This window comes from Podarcis cretensis (assembly GCF_951804945.1).
Source record: "Podarcis cretensis genome assembly, chromosome: 8".
Classification (NCBI taxonomy): Eukaryota; Metazoa; Chordata; class Lepidosauria; order Squamata; family Lacertidae; genus Podarcis; species Podarcis cretensis.
The window spans coordinates 20621835-20637368 of NC_137177.1; the positions used below are offsets into that span (position 1 = coordinate 20621835).

A 15534-nucleotide genomic window follows, 5' to 3' on the forward strand; every position below is an offset into this window, starting at 1 on the left:
TGATTTAGCTTGGACCATTAAGGTGGGCCTGCTATGAAATGTCATCTGCACAATTTGAGATGAATAGAAGCAGGAAAATACGGATGAGTCTATTTACAGTTCATGGGTCTCCAACTAAGTTATACTTGGAGCAGACCCATTGAAATTAATGGACATAGCTTAGTCATGTGCGAGCATTTAAGGGTCTACTTTGAGTAGGACTAGCATTGGCTTCTGTTCATTCATGAGTCAATTCTATCCATCACATTCCCACAGAAATGTGTGATTTTTCAAAAAAATAAAAAAGTGTGTGAACATTTGTAGCTATATATAAAATATGTCTTTTACAATGAAATACAGATGTTTTCCCTCAATGCATGCATTTCCAAATGCATTTGACCCTAAAATAAAAGCTTACATATTTTAGCAAGTTTTGGAGCCAAAAAAAGCATATTGGAAAATTCAGAAAAGTGTAAAAGTTCATTCCAATCAAGTTTCTCCCACATGTTAGCCAAAGACATGTAGAAGGTCATTTTCATGCCATCATTGCTCACATGATCTGCTCCAATCAGCTGTTATTTATTACTGGGCTGTGTGATGTAAGAAGCACTGGCTGGAAGGGAATCTAAAGGAAATGCTGTTTCCCTGAGGTCGTCTTAAAGGATCTGGTAAACCACTGAGTCTACTGCACCTATCAATCATCTCTCCCCCACCCCTCTCTTAAAAGGAACTTGCAGGCTTACATCAGCCCAGCCTCCCGATTGAGAATCTCAAAGGCTTCTACCTATGGTCAGAATTATTTTTCTAGAGACAAATCTGCAGATATCTTTATTGACATTCACCATGCACATTTATTTCATAACATCCTTCATGCCTTTTTGCAGCTTACTCAGGCTTGACATGTAGCCATGCTCCAAAGCAACATTGTAAAAAGCAGCTGCAGGCAACTATCACTGGTGCAGCAGGTAGGTGCCAGTCTTGATGGTCACTTCCAACTATTGCTCACTGCAACAGAGACACAAAAAAGAATTAGGCTGTAGTCCTTTAACCACTTACCCGAAATTAAGCCCCATTGAGACTTGCGTCTGAGCAAGCATGACTAGGATTGTGCTGTCAGCTGGTCTTTGTGATCCAAAAACCAGAGGTACTCAGCAGGCAATACAGAAGGTCCCTGGTTTAGTTTGGAAAGTGTGGATCTTCCATTGTTACAGGACATCAGCTTCCATTATCCTTGGCCATTAGCCTTGCTGTCTGGGACTGATGGGAGTTGGAGTTCAATAACATCTGGATGGTCACCAATTCCCCACCCCTGGCTTAGTGGCAGAGCACTAGCTTTGCATACAAGAAGGTCTCCGGTTCAGTCCTTGGCATCCTCAGTTACAAGGATCAGATAGCAGGTGGTATGAAAGACCTTTGTCTACACATATTTTTTAAATAAAAAAAGGTTGATTTTATTTTTTGACTAGGGCAATGCTACTGGGGAGGATGGGGCATTAGCTCTTTATTCCTAAACTGTTTAATCCAAATCTAAATCACTACGCCTGCCCCACACTGCAGACATCATGAAAGCACCTATATATTTTTCACCACAGGCCTAATAGCAGCATAGATGATGGCCCCAACTAGGAATAGGAATAGCAGCATAGGTGGATTGCCCCAACTAGGAAATAAATGGGTGTGTCAACAAAACAGAGGCTTCTTTAAAGTTAAAAAAAAGCAAATTTAAAAAATGGTGGGAGGCCCATTTGTAGATCTCCCATGTCATACGTGGTTTAGCCTTTAGTAGTCAAGATCTGACAGTCAAGTCTAAAACCAGGAAGACACCTGGGTGAATGTTTCCTGGTGCAGTTAAGCTCACATGGGAGTGCCTGGAAAACTGCAAGTTGAGAGAGCATTTTTGTTCTATTTTTAGCCATTTCAAACATAATTTGGCTTGTCATTGATGGCTAGTCCAAGGAGTGGGTCAGCCAAAGACAGTGTTTGGAACCTGCCTCTCAAGCTCCCAAGGCAGCCCTTCCCCAACCTCTAGAGATTGTTGGACTACAACTTTCAAATTCTCTGACTATTGGCGATGCTAGTGAGGGGTGATGGGAGTTGTAGTTTAAAATGTCTGGGAGGCACCAGGTTAGGGAAGGCTGTCCTAAGGTCAAGCCTACTCAATGCATCAAAGGCGCTTTGAGTTCTATTCAGCCGTCATTAATTTGCCAATTACCCAATGGGAATCCCAGTTCCAGAAATCTAACAAAGAGTTCTGAGCTCCCTCACAAAATTACCATTCCCAAGGATGATTTGGGACAAGAAGACATTTAAACTGGATTTTAATATTAGTTTTCATGGTTACTGTTGTGCCCGAAAAGGGGGTTAGGGGTTGGAAGGAAAGAGATGAGCCTTCAAAATTCTTTCTCAATTAGATGACAGGTCTGCCATTTCCAAGCAAATGTCTAGGTTAGGAAACAGAGCACTGGAACAACTGCAAAGTGACTCACCAGCCAATAAAGTCTCTGGCTTTCCAAGCATCAATAACCTCAGCGATGTTCGTCACAACCTTCCCATTGGGTAGTATCAGGTCATCAGAGCTGTCACTATTGAAGTTTCCGCAGGATGCACAAAGCTTGCCCTCCAGGCTGTCTTTCACCTTCACTGTCACTTCTCCTCTGAGTCCATAGAGAACCTGAAGACCAACCCCATGGCTGATTGCAACCACATCCTGGGAGAAGCTCACAGACACAACTTCAGAGACAGTCACTGGGAGTTTCACTGGCTGTCCATTCACCTGGAGCACACAGACAGAGGAAGAGAACATGGCACATATCAAGGTCATTTAGCTCACAAGTTTTTGAGTTGGGAGTCAGAACTCCAAACTGGGTTGTGGGCAGAGACACCAACCCACATGTCCAGAAGGATCAAGTCAGGGCATCTTACCCAAGCCTCCTTGTTCTTGTTGATGGCAATGAAGGCATCTCGGAAAAAGACATAGACTGCAGCCCCAGCCATCACCTCCCCATCACTGCACTCCTTGACATCCACCACCACTCGGAACCAGGCGTGGGCATGGATGTCGCAGAGAGAAGCCACTTCATAGGCACCGTTGTAGAGTATTTCCCCCGAGGCACCATCAAAGGTGGTGAGCTGGGCTCCTGGGGTGAGGGTACACTGGCCTTCCTGCTTCACACAGGCCCGCACGCCGTTCCTGAGGGCACATGCCTCTCCTTTCTTGCAGGTGAATTCTTCACAGGTGAGCCGGCCTGAGGCATGGCAGGTGCATTTTTCAGAGCAATCCTTGGAGACGATGCTTTCTTCAGCCTACAGGGGAATGCCCAGACATGCAAGTTGATTATTTGCGCTGGTCTGATCAATAGCAGCTTTTGAACTGATAGGAAAAGGTGAGGTCGTCAAACATTTGACTAGAGCTGGGCTGATATTTTTGGCCTAGCTCTATTTGGTAATGTCTCAAAGTGAAAAGAACCAAAATGGCCACCATGCTGTCAAGATAAAAATTGGGAAGATAGTGTCTGGATGGCATCCCAGATTTGGGCTTCAGAGTTTTGGAGGGTATGCCTTTGGTCCACTTGTCTAAAAACAAGCAAAGGTAAGCCAGCCCTCTGACATGCCCTGATATTTCTTCCTCTCCCTCCAAAACAGATGAAAATCCTCCTTCCCTGAATATTTTCACAGGGGGAAATGGTTCTGCGAAAGTTGGATGAGAGAGAGATTTTTCTGAACAGCTCTAGCTCTTGTCATGTAACTTTTAAACAGTTAAAATCATTAGTAGGACTGGAATATCACTTGTAGTTTAATGGAGAGATAAACATTTTTGATTATTATAAAAGATGCAGGAGGAAATGATTAATGATAGGACCCATGAAGGGGAAGAGGGGAGGCCAAGAGATTCCTTGGAATCTTGTTTTCATGTTGGACACAGGGCTGTCTTAACCATGCGGGGCACCCGGGCGCTAGGCTCTCAGGGGTGCCAGGCCAAGAGTCTGGGGCCCGAGAGTTGGAGTCCGGGGAAGAGCCCGCCCATCGGAGACATGTGACTGTAAAGTTTTAATCGGAAAAACCAAATAAATAAATGTATTAAATAAAAAGGAAAGATGAATATATTGGACACACCTTGATGTAGTACCCATCATGCACACAGCCACACCTTTCCATTGGCACGCAGGTTTCCCCATCAGACACGAAGCCAGCAATGCACTGGCAGCCTTCAAAGCATTTCTTGGTGCACAGGGTGGGAGCAGAAAGGCCTGCGCATGTAAGGTCACAAGACCTGGTGCACAGCTCATATTGGCTGTTAGCAGGGCAAGCAAGGGCTGGAGAGAGAAGGGAAACACAGTGATACGATTGCCAAGAAAAGTTTCCCTGATTCTCATGCACGCAAGGAGGATATCAAGGGAAAATTCAATGGAAGGAGTACAGTGGTACCTCGGGTTAAGTACTTAATTCGTTCCGGAGGTCCATTCTTAACCTGAAACTGTTCTTAACCTGAAGCACCACTTTAGCTAATGGGGCCTCCTGCTGCTGCGCTGCCGGAGCACGATTTCTGTTCTCATCCTGAAGCAAAGTTCTTAACCCGAGGTACTATCTCTGGGTTAGTGGAGTCTGTAACCTGAAGCATATGTAACCTGAAGCGTATGTAACCCGAGGTACCACTGTAATGGCAACTGAACAACTTCCATTACAGTGGTACCTGTACAGTGGCAGCAAGAGGCCCCATTAGCGAAAGCACACCTCTAGTTAAGAACAGTTCAGGTTAAGAACAGACCTCCGGAACTAATTAAGTTTGTAAAGTGGTACCTCTAGTTATGAACTTAATTCATCCCGGAGGTCCGTTCTTAACCTGAAACTGTTGTTAACCTGAGACGTGCTTTTGCTAATGGGGCCTCTTGCTGCCGCTGTGCCGCTGGCACACGATTTCCATTCTCATCCTGGGGCAAAGTTCTCAACTCAAGGTAACTCTTCCAGGTTAGCAGAGTTTGTAACCTGAGGCATTTGTAACTCGAGGTACCACTGTAGTACTATACATTTAAAGATGCTTTTTTCACCAACATATGCATTTATTCATTTTTAAATGCATGCCCAACCACAGTATGTGTATTTTTGTCCACATTACCTGGCTGGAGAACCGCATAGCAAAATTCAGAGGAGAGCAAAGTTTGTTTCAGTTTGTGCACTGTTAATGGAAAGTCTGAAGTAGTTAGGTTTGCCTTTAAATGCAAACTGAATTGAATGTCTCCTCCATCCCTAGGCACTAGAGAGAGACAGGGCAGGAAACAAGCCTAAGGGCAGTGTGTGGGGCTGGAGGGTTAAATAAAGTGATTAGCCCAATGCTGTTCAATGAGTTTTGTTTGTTTGTTTTGCTGAATTAGGATATGAGCCTGCGCCTCTCCAGCCCTCGTTCTGTGCTCTAACCACTGCACCGCACTGCCTGTCAGGAAGGAGGGAGGTGGAAAACCCAGAGAGCGTGAACAGAGAGGGGACCTGCATTTGGGTCCAGAACGGCAGAAAAAGCTGAGGAACCATAAAACGCTGCAGGCCTATAGTATAAGCTGACCACCAATAGAGAAGCAGATCCACATATAAACTTACGGCAGAAGGAGGCTGTCCTCCATGCCTTGATGTTTGCTCCAGCTGCTTGGCACACAGCAACGTAGGCCTGGAGGCTCTGGCAGAGGATGTCCTTTGCCCCATGGGCAGCACACATGCCATGGAGGCAATGGTTATAGTACTCAGTCGGCTTTACCAAGGAGTGGCATTCGCTGAAGGGGCCTGACGCGGCTTGGATCAGCCCACAAGAGCTCTCGACCTGGTACGGCTTTGTCTCTGCAGCACCGCACAAGGGACATTTTTTACTGCAGCCATCTGAGCAGCCAGCATTATTGAGCTCTACTTTCCAGGATGCCCCAAACTCTGTCACGTTCCCAGTGCTCTTATCATCAGGCAGTTGGAATTCGTCGCTCCTGTCACTGTTGAAGTTGCCACAAAGGCCACACATCTGACCTTGGTACACGCTGGGAACAGATACCAGAACGTAGCGGGAGGAATCAAAGAGGACCTTTAGGCCAAAATCTGTCTGCAGGACAATATTCTTCCCCTCCTGATTCACCCAAACGTCTCTCCTGTCTATCACCAGCGGCAGGGCGTGCATCTCTCCATCCACCTATGCAGATCAGACAGAAGAGAAAAGAAAAGTACATGGGCCGTTGTATTAGAATGAAGACAGACAATGGTGCAAGTTCATGTGTTTGTAGGATACAGCAGGGAGGGAAGCACGACCGAGTCAGTCAAAGTGTGGGAACTTCCTGTCCCCAGGCCTCCATGTTTGTACAAATTTGAACATCTAATAAGGAGATGCATGAGCAGTAGTTACCACTTTGTACATTGCAGCATGTCGTTTTGTAAATGTGTAATTGTTTTTCAATTGCTGGTTCTATTTATACCTTGATAAATTTGATATCGACATTTGATTTCATTTGATTTTGTCTCAATGAATGCTTTGCATTGTTTGATGTAGACTGCTCTGATAACTGAGCAGTACACAAATCATGATAAATAAATCAACAGTTTAGCCAAGTCTACCCAGGCATGTAATTTTTAAAACATGCATTTTTTAAAATGTACATCTGTTTTCAAATTGCTGATTTTATTTATATGTTGACACATTTTATGCCCATTTGTCTCTAATGTTTGATTTGAATCGATATTTTATATTGTGTAAACACTTAGAAGTTTTAGTTGATTCAGGAGTATATTAATATTGTCAAATAAATAAATAAAATACAAGAATACAGAAAGGGGAAGCCCGATTCACTCATGCTTCCTCTTATCCTGCTGTAACCTGCAATGCTGGATGGAGATATAGTTAAGAACCATACGCTGAACTTTTAAGTTGGTGGCAGGACCAGCATCAGTACTCTGAAGTATCCGGCAGATGTTGGGGCCATGAGATCTTGGCAGAGCCCACTACTGGTGCATGCCTTGGGACACTTTTTAAAAAAGCTTTTCTGTGCCAGTCAGTGCTGAGCAGTTGCGTGTGTGAACTGCCATCTTAGTGTCACTTCGAAGCATTGTAGGAAATATAAATGGCAGCTAAAACCAGACACCAGATGGTGCTTGGGATGTTACTGTCTGCTGCTTCTCCTTCCTATAGGAGAGGGGACCAACCAGAAGGAACTTTATTCAAGGCCCCCCTCAAACCTGGAGACAGCCCAGCCTGGTGGATATTCCATACGAGTTGTCAATAGTAGCTCAGTGGCAGAGCATCTGCTTTCCATGCTTTGCATGCAAAAGGTCCTAAATTCAATCTCGAGGTAGGGCTAAGACCTGCTGGCCATCAGATGCACCTGACCATAAGACACACCTAGCTTTTAGAGGAGGAAAACAAGAAAAAAAATATATTCTGAATCACAGCCTCCTCGGGAGGAGAGCGATCCACACAGAGGTTTGGGGGGCTTGGGAGGGAAGCTGTATGGTTGCCAGGGCGCAGCTTCCTTCCTAACCCTCTGCAGGAATCGCTCTCCTCCCACAGAAGCTTGGGAGACTTTCCCTCCCCCCACTTTTTTCTCCCCCTCCCCAAGCAGCACAGGCCCCATTTCCAGCCTCCTCCTCTCCATCCCTTTCACCCAAACTCCTCAGGTGACATCTGCGATTTCTCCCCTTTGCTGCTGCCTCTCCTTTGCCCTCTACCGTGACTCTCCACTCACAGCAACCTACCTGCTCTCCCTTCACCCCACTTCTCGGTCCCCCTTCTCTCCGTCCTCGTCCCTCCCCTCTCTCGGCAGCTGCCTCTTCTCGCCATCCTCCGGCCAACATCCCCAGAGCAATTGGGAAAGGGGAGGCCGTCAGCAAAGCCTCTCTCAAAGAGAGCAGCTCGGGAGTGCAAGGCAACATCGCACAGCCTGCCTGCTGCTCTCAAACCTTCACGGGGCTTCAGGGGAAAGGGGAGGCTGCCAGCAACCCAGGAGGGTGGGGCAACGGCGTGTGCCACACTTGGGCGATTCGGCTCCAGGGACCACACATTCGCTCCATAAGACACACAGACATTTCCCCTTACTTTTTAAGAGGAAAAAAGTGTGTCTTGTGGTGCAAAAAAAATACGGTAAATAGACCAATGGTCTGACTGAGTGTAAGACAGCTCCCTATGTCCACTATTTCTTGGACTGGGCTACAGACCTTTTAGACCTGGGGAAAATTAGCGACGGAAGATCAGCAGTGGCCAGTGGAAAGGTAACAGCGCCACAAGGAAGTGGGAGACTTTCACATAGTGTCTCTATGTGATGTTCACATGTGGACAGGAAGGAGACAACTTCTAGCAGATGAACAGAACAAGATACCTACTAGAACCTTCCAGGTCATTCCTTTCACAAGACTGATGGCGTAACCATGCACAGTGACAACAACCGTCTTTGGCACAACTTCACTGTCGCCTGACCCCTCATTCTCCACCACCACTGAAAAGTGTGCAAGCTCGGGATTCTTGCTGCAGACTTTGGCCAATGTGTAAGTGCAGGAGCCAAAGAAGTTGAAGGTCTGTCCGTCAAAGGTAAGGTACTGGGTTCCTCCAGCCACGCTGCATTTGCCGCAGCTGATGGAGTGGCAGCCTTGGATGCCGTTCTCCACCCTGCACTCCTCTTGGGCCCCACAGGAGACCTTCTGACACTCCACAGCTCCGTTGTCTCCGCAGCGGCATCTTTCGTGGCAGGAGGTGCTGGGGACAAAACTGTCTCCCTTCTTGTAGTACCTGCCTTGGTACACACAGCCACAGTCCCCGACAGGAACACACTGGTCTCCGCTCAGAACAAACCCAGCATCGCAATAGCATCCCTCTTTGCAGGACATTTGACACCCATCTGGAGCCGAGAGGCCATGGCAGGTGACAGGGCAGCCATTGCCACAGAGATCATAGCGGGAGTTACGGGGGCAGGAAGGACCTGGAAGGAAACATCAGAGACCATGAATAGCTGAGGAGGAAAAGATGGGGTGGGGGGTATCAATGCTAGGTGTTATCTTAGCCAGGTGGAATCAGCCAGGACTTTCTGTTCTGTCATGCACACACACAAAATCATCTGAATTAGTTTAATTTTAATAATCCCCTTCCCAACTTTGCCAGCCTGATTTTAGGCTAAAATATATGTGCAGTGTATTATTCCTGCATTGCAGGGGCTTGGAATAGATCAACCTTGGGGTTCCGTCACAGAATTCTATGATTCTATGTTCGCCCCATCTACTACTGACCCCTTGTGTTGTTGGGAACCATGGTTTGGCTGGTTGTTTCACCCACATATTTAAGTTTAGTAAATGTATAAACTGCATTTTTAGAAAATGTTCTTCAGAATAATGTAAATAACCCATCTAAAGGCTATTTCAGAATATTAGGTGGTATTGAACTAAGTCATACTCAGAATAAACTCAATAATATCAATGGGTTGTACCCAATGCCAGTTCTACTTTGAATAAACCCAAACCTGACTAAGTCAGATCCATTATTTACAATGGATTTACTCTGAGTAAGTTAGATACAACCCACTCAACTAGTTATATAGGCCCATCAATTCTAATGGGTCTACTCTGAATATGACAAGCCCATTGATTTCAATGGGTCTACTCCAAGCACAATTCCCCATTAAATACAACCACACTGCATGATAGTCTAAAAAGTTAGCTTGAGAACAATCAAAGCACCACACCACTCTGTATGCTAGCAGCAATTTTAAAAATCACTGTAGCCCAATTTAGATAAGTGCTACCCTGTTGAAGCAGATCCAATACTTACTGCAGAAGGAGGCTGATCGCCATTGCCCGATCTGGATGCCTTGAGCTTGGCAGGCTGTCACATAAGCACTGATGGCACTGCAGAGAGTCTCGTGGTGGCCTTTGTATCGGCAGACATCAACAACACAATCCTCGAAGTAGGCTGTTGCATCTATAGCTTTGTGGCACTGCTTGAATGGCCCGTCCTTTCTGATGAGGATCCCACAGTACCGGTCCTCCTTGTAGGTTTGTTTCTGTGCTTCTTCACACACAGGGCAGTTGCTGGTGCATCCATTCCCACAGCCAGGGATCTCGCCTATCTTCCAGCTCTCTGCAAACTGGTTGACATTGGCAGCTGGGCTTCCGCCCTTCATAATCAGATCATCACTGGAGTCCTGGTTGTCATTGCCACAGAGGCCACAAAGCGCATTGCGGTAACTCTTGGGAACAGTGACGTGGACCAGTCTGTTCCAGCCGAAGGTCACGGTAAGATCAAAGTTGGTTATTATAAGGACATGGGCTCCGCTGATGTAGGCCTTCACCTTATCTTCATGGTAGAAGGGCAAATCCACAAATACTCCATCCACCTAGGGGAGACAGAGAAAATGTTGTCAAGGTGCCAAAACATAGCCTGCCACCCCAAAAAAGACGATAGAGGAGGGTGGATTAAGAACTTGACCAAAAGATCTATTGCTGGGAAGGAGGAACCTATGGCACTTCAGATGTTGTTGAGCTTCACTTCTCACTACCACAACCATTGCTTATGTTGACTGGAGAATAGGGGAGACAATGAGTAATTGTGTGGAGTTGTGAGGGTTGTTAAGGTTTAGATACAGGAATATTGTCCACGAGGAATAGCTCAGTCAGTAGATAATGTGACTCTTAATCTCAGGGTTGTGGGTTTGAGCCCCACATTGGGCAAAATATTCCTGCATTGCAAGACGTTTGGACTACATGATCCTTGTGGTCTCTTCCTACTTTACAATTCTGTGCTTCTAAATGAACCAAATATGTCACAGCCTATGCTTTGGGGGAAGGGCCTTAGCTGTTTTGTGGAACATCTGTCTTGCATGCAGATGATCCTAGGTTCAATCCCTGACACCTCCATGTAACTTGCAGGGTGAGTGTGAAAACTTTTCTGAAAACCTAGGCCACTGATGCCAGTCAGCATCAACAGTACTGAGCTAGATGGGTCAATTGATCTGACTTAATTTGAGGCAATTTCCTATGTTTATTGCTGCCTTTACTTTGCTACTTAGCTGCTGCTTTAAGACCTAGATTACGTATGTAAGTAAATACTACTTTTGCTTCTTCACAAAAACAATGTCTACGTGCAGCTATTATTTTTAAGAGGGAGAAAAGGGGTAAATCCAAGGAAAATCCAGTCTGCCTTAAAGCATCCTGGATCATTGTTTTGAGGAAGTTAAATCAACCTTGTCTTTGCTTCCAAGTTTAAGCTGCCAAGGATAGTGCACTGCTGATCTCCCTCTCGTGAGCAAGGAAAGATAGTAGCTAAACAATATATCTTCTCCTAGTGTCTAAATCAATTCCTAAAGGAATTGCAGCCCAGTGGCATCTGGAGGGCCACAGAGTCCCCATACCTGCACTATCCCATACCATTTCTTTTCCCTATGTCCCCGATACCTTGATTGTGTGAGGATGCTCCTGGCTGATCGTAACTGTTCTGTTGTAAATGTCCAAGGTAACCACAGAAGAGAAAGGCATTGTCTTACTGCCTTGGCTGTTCTGGATTGAGATGGTGAACGGAGTGAGAGTTGGGTCCTTGGAGCAGAGCCCAACCAGCTGATAGACACAAGTGCCCAAAAAGTCATATCTCTTCCCATCAAAGGTGGTGTAGTGATGGTCCCCAGTTGCTGTGCAAGTGGCATAGCTGATGGGGTGGCAGCCCCGGATGCCATCCACCGTCATGCACCTTTCGCTAGCCTTGCAGCTGGCTGGACTGCACACCACCATGCCCAGGCTGGGATCACACCTGCAGCGAGAGCCACAGGTTTCATCGGCCCAGAACTCCTCCTCCGGCTTGTAGTAGAGGCCATTGTGAGTGCAGCCACAGCTCTTCACGGGGACGCACTTGTCAGTGCTGAGCACGTAGCCTTGGTCACACTGGCAGGTTTCCACGCAGGGCTTATCGCACGTCGAAGGAGCAGATCGGTCAGAGCAGCTGGCTGGGCAGGCGTTTCCACAGGCCTCATAGTGGCTATTCTCAGGGCACGACAAAGCTGAAAGAGGGCAAAGCAACAAAGACTTTGCAACAAAAGGAGAGATCAAGTACCAGCACTGCCACCTCATGGCCATCTACCACTGACTAATCTAGGTGTCAGAGACCAGACTGAGGATTACAGCTCTGATGAAGAATGGTGGGAACCTCCCCCTCTTGCTGCTCCTGACAGAAGCTCTCCAGGAACAGTGGAGCAGTATAGATATAGAGAATTGGTTTGCAGAGGGACATAGTTTGGAGAACAACAGCTGGGCAGAGCTGAGTGGGGCACAGCTAGGAGAGAGGAATAACTGACTTCCCTTCACTAGAAAGTGTCCAGCTTTTATCTCCAAGGGCAAGGAGAGCTGATAAGGTTGCTATGCAGAAGGCTCAGTGGTTGCGAGATCAGGTTGCCAGAAGGGGGAAGCGATGAAGATAACTTGGGGGGGAAGTAGGAGGGAAGCTTAATTGGGAGCACCTTTACTCTGAGAATGGCCGCGTTGTTCTTTTGCTGTGAACATTAAAACAATCTTAAACTGGTAAAGGTAAAGGGACCCCTGACCATTAGGTCCAGTCGTGGCCGACTCTGGGGTTGCGGCGCTCATCTTGCTTTATTGGCCGATGGAGCCGGCGCACAGCTTCCAGGTCATGTGGCCAGCATGACTAAGCTACTTCTGGCGCACCAGAGCAGCACATGGAAACGCCATTTACCTTCCTGCCGGAGTGGTACCTATTTATCTACTTGCACTTTGACGTGCTTTTGAACTGATAGGTTGGCAGGAGCTGAGACCGAGCAACGGGAGCTCAACCCGTCACAGGGATTTGAACTGCCGACCTTCTGATTGGCAAGCCCTAGGCTCTGTGGTTTAGACCACAGCACCACCCACATCCCCTTAAACTGGTAAGGGACTCTAATTGCTTTCTTCTGCCGATGCACGGCCAAAGGGTGGCGGGGAGGAAGCCGTTTCTCCGAAGCCTGACACTAGGGATAGGATCACAGGAGAGAGAGGACAAAGACCACCTCAGGGTCTACTTCAGCAAGTCTATCCTCTCCCTACCTGCACAGGATCTGTCATCCACAATCAAGTGGGAAGGATTACGTGAGACAAGGAGGCAGGCAAAGACCACCCCAGGGCCTGCTCCAGGTAGACTATCCCCTTTGCCCCCCGCACACTTCCACAAAGCCACCTGTCATAAACTGCTCCATTGGAAGGACTGGAGGAGAGAGAGGGAAGCAAGCAAAGGCTACCTCAGCTCTTGCTCTACCTCCTCCACCCCAGAGGGCAAGCTGTCTTCTGCAGTAGTGGATGGTGTGGTGGCTGTGGTACACCCCTGACCCCTGGTCAGTTTCATCACTGCTGTTTCCTGGGAGTTTGAGGCTGGGGAGTGAAATCACCGTGGTGCAATTTTATTTTATTTTTGCACTGCACTGACCTCATCACCCCTCATCCTCCTGGTAAGCAGCATTGTTGCAACCAATGGGAGGTTGAGGAAGCACCACTGCCCCACCATGGCATTCACTACGAGCTTCTCCACCCCCATCATTCAGCCCAGACACTGAGGTCCAGGGCCAAAGGCCGTCTGGCAGTTCCCTCGCTGCGAGAAGCCAAGTTACAGGGAACCAGGCAGAAGGCCTTCTCGGTAGTGGCACCCGCCCTGTGGAACGCCCTCCCACCAGATGTCAAAGAGAAAAACAACTACCACACTTTTAGAAGACATCTGAAGGTAGCCCTGTTTAGGGAAGCTTTTAATGTTTAATAGACTATTGTATTTTAATATTCTGTTGGCAGCCGCCCAGAGTGGCTGGGGAAACCCAGCCAGATGGGCGGGGTATAAATAATATATTATTATTATTATTATTATTATTATTATTATTATTATTCAGACTTATCACTAAACCAAACCATGGCTGAGCCTTGGGTAGCATGGCAGCAGCTGCAGGGCTGTGCGGGGAACAAAGCAGCCATGATTCCCCCCAACACACACTCTGCAAGCCTGCACGTTTGTTCTTTCATGCTTAGCCATGGTTTAGCTTAGCAAACCGGCCCAATGAAACTTTGTTGGGGATCAGCAATTGAGGACTGGGAGCACAATGCAGGGGAGCTGCTTCCCTCCCTGACTCATTCTCACCGCAGCCGCTCCGTGCTCTCCATTCGTGGATGACCACGCCTTCCTTGCGACAGTCAGTAGCATAAGCTTCCAGCGCTTTGCACAGGATGTTTTTGGCCCCGTGGTTGAGGCAGACGTCATAGAGGCAGCTGTCAAAGAAGTTGTCGGGGCTCAGCTTGTCATGGCATTCGCGGAAGGGTCCCTCTCCCAGCTGGGTGAGAAGCCCGCAGAACTCCTCGCTTCCAAAGAGCTGCCGTTGGCTCTCTTCACACGTCGGGCAGTTCCCATCGCAGACGTCCCAGCAGAAAGGGTCGCGGTCATTCACCTTCCAGCTCTTAGCCCACTCCACCTCAGAAGCAGGCTTGTGGCCTGCGGGCGTCACCATCTCGTCATCTGGGTTTTGGTTGAAATTCCCGCAGAGGCCGCAGATGGTGCCGTGGTAGCTGCTGGGCAAAGTGACCTCCAGGATCATGCTCCAGTCGAAAGTCACCACCAGGCCAAAGTTGGTTTGCAGCACAGCGTTTAAGCCACTCTGGAAGAGCCACAGCTTCCCGTCCTCCAAAGTTACAGGCAGGCTTGTGATGATACCGTTCAACTGTAGGCAGGGGAGAGAAAGTCATCAGTACACTAGTTTCTGAAATAGCACCCTCGATTGCCAGCTTAGGACCTTGACACTGTCTCCCACTGCCTGCAAAACTGCCCTTTACATAAGCATCCTTGGCACACATCCCTTAACTGTTCTCCAGTCCCTGTCAAAAACACCCCTCCTGGACCAGATATGTACCATTTGTAGGCAAAAATACAGTCACTATCTAGGACCTGGGAGACCAGGGAAATAAATGCAATAACTAAATAAAGGTAACACCAGCACCAACAACAAGAACAACAATGGGGTTTTTTTGTTTTGTTTTTAAGTTGTCGGTACTTACCATATAGTTGTTACAGTAAGTACATTTTAACATTTGGGAGGAGAAAAAGCTGCCGGTACTGTATACCCTTGAGTAGCCCAGAAAACAAAGCACTGAATAATAATCAGAGATTTTTTTGCATTTATATTTGTTTATTTAATATGTCAAAATGATTGTTTGCTGTATCTAAATTATGATGTCCTATGACTTTAAGAATTAAAATTTATTCATTCATACATCCATATAAAATTCAGTGAATATAGCATTTATTTTTCCACGCTAGGGTTGGGCAAATATGTTGGTTTTTGTTTCTCTCCAAATCTCATTTTCCCAGCATAATTTTATTCCCCCAAATTTCCACACTAGTGTGTGTGCCTAAGCAAAAGGACGTGTTGCCAGGAAAGTGTATGTTCTGGGGAGAGTCCCGAGGGCCCAATGGCTTGCAGGATCACACCTGTCTCTCAGGAACACCATCAGGAACACCCCAGAGGGCTTTTCTCCTCTGTAGCATGTCCTGATGTATGTAGATTCCCCTTGGGATCCTTCTCAACTCCACAGTTCTGTAATTCG

General features: G+C 47.1%; 1 protein-coding gene across 1 annotated transcript in view; it reads right to left on the reverse strand.

The window, feature by feature from the left end:
- Nucleotides 1-775: 775 nt before the first annotated feature.
- The window catches only part of LOC307223411 (IgGFc-binding protein-like), a gene marked incomplete at its 5' end in the record, with an annotated part of 37841 nt that continues 23082 nt past the window's right edge, over nt 776-15534 (reverse strand). The window contains 9 exons of the mRNA XM_079989379.1: nt 776-984; nt 2466-2752; nt 2902-3282; nt 4093-4292; nt 5569-6139; nt 8317-8909; nt 9752-10316; nt 11374-11969; nt 14078-14651. Of these exons, the coding sequence (XP_079845505.1) occupies nt 975-984; nt 2466-2752; nt 2902-3282; nt 4093-4292; nt 5569-6139; nt 8317-8909; nt 9752-10316; nt 11374-11969; nt 14078-14651 (3777 nt within the window). The 3' untranslated portion in view covers nt 776-974. The remainder of the gene's footprint in view (nt 985-2465; nt 2753-2901; nt 3283-4092; nt 4293-5568; nt 6140-8316; nt 8910-9751; nt 10317-11373; nt 11970-14077; nt 14652-15534) is intronic.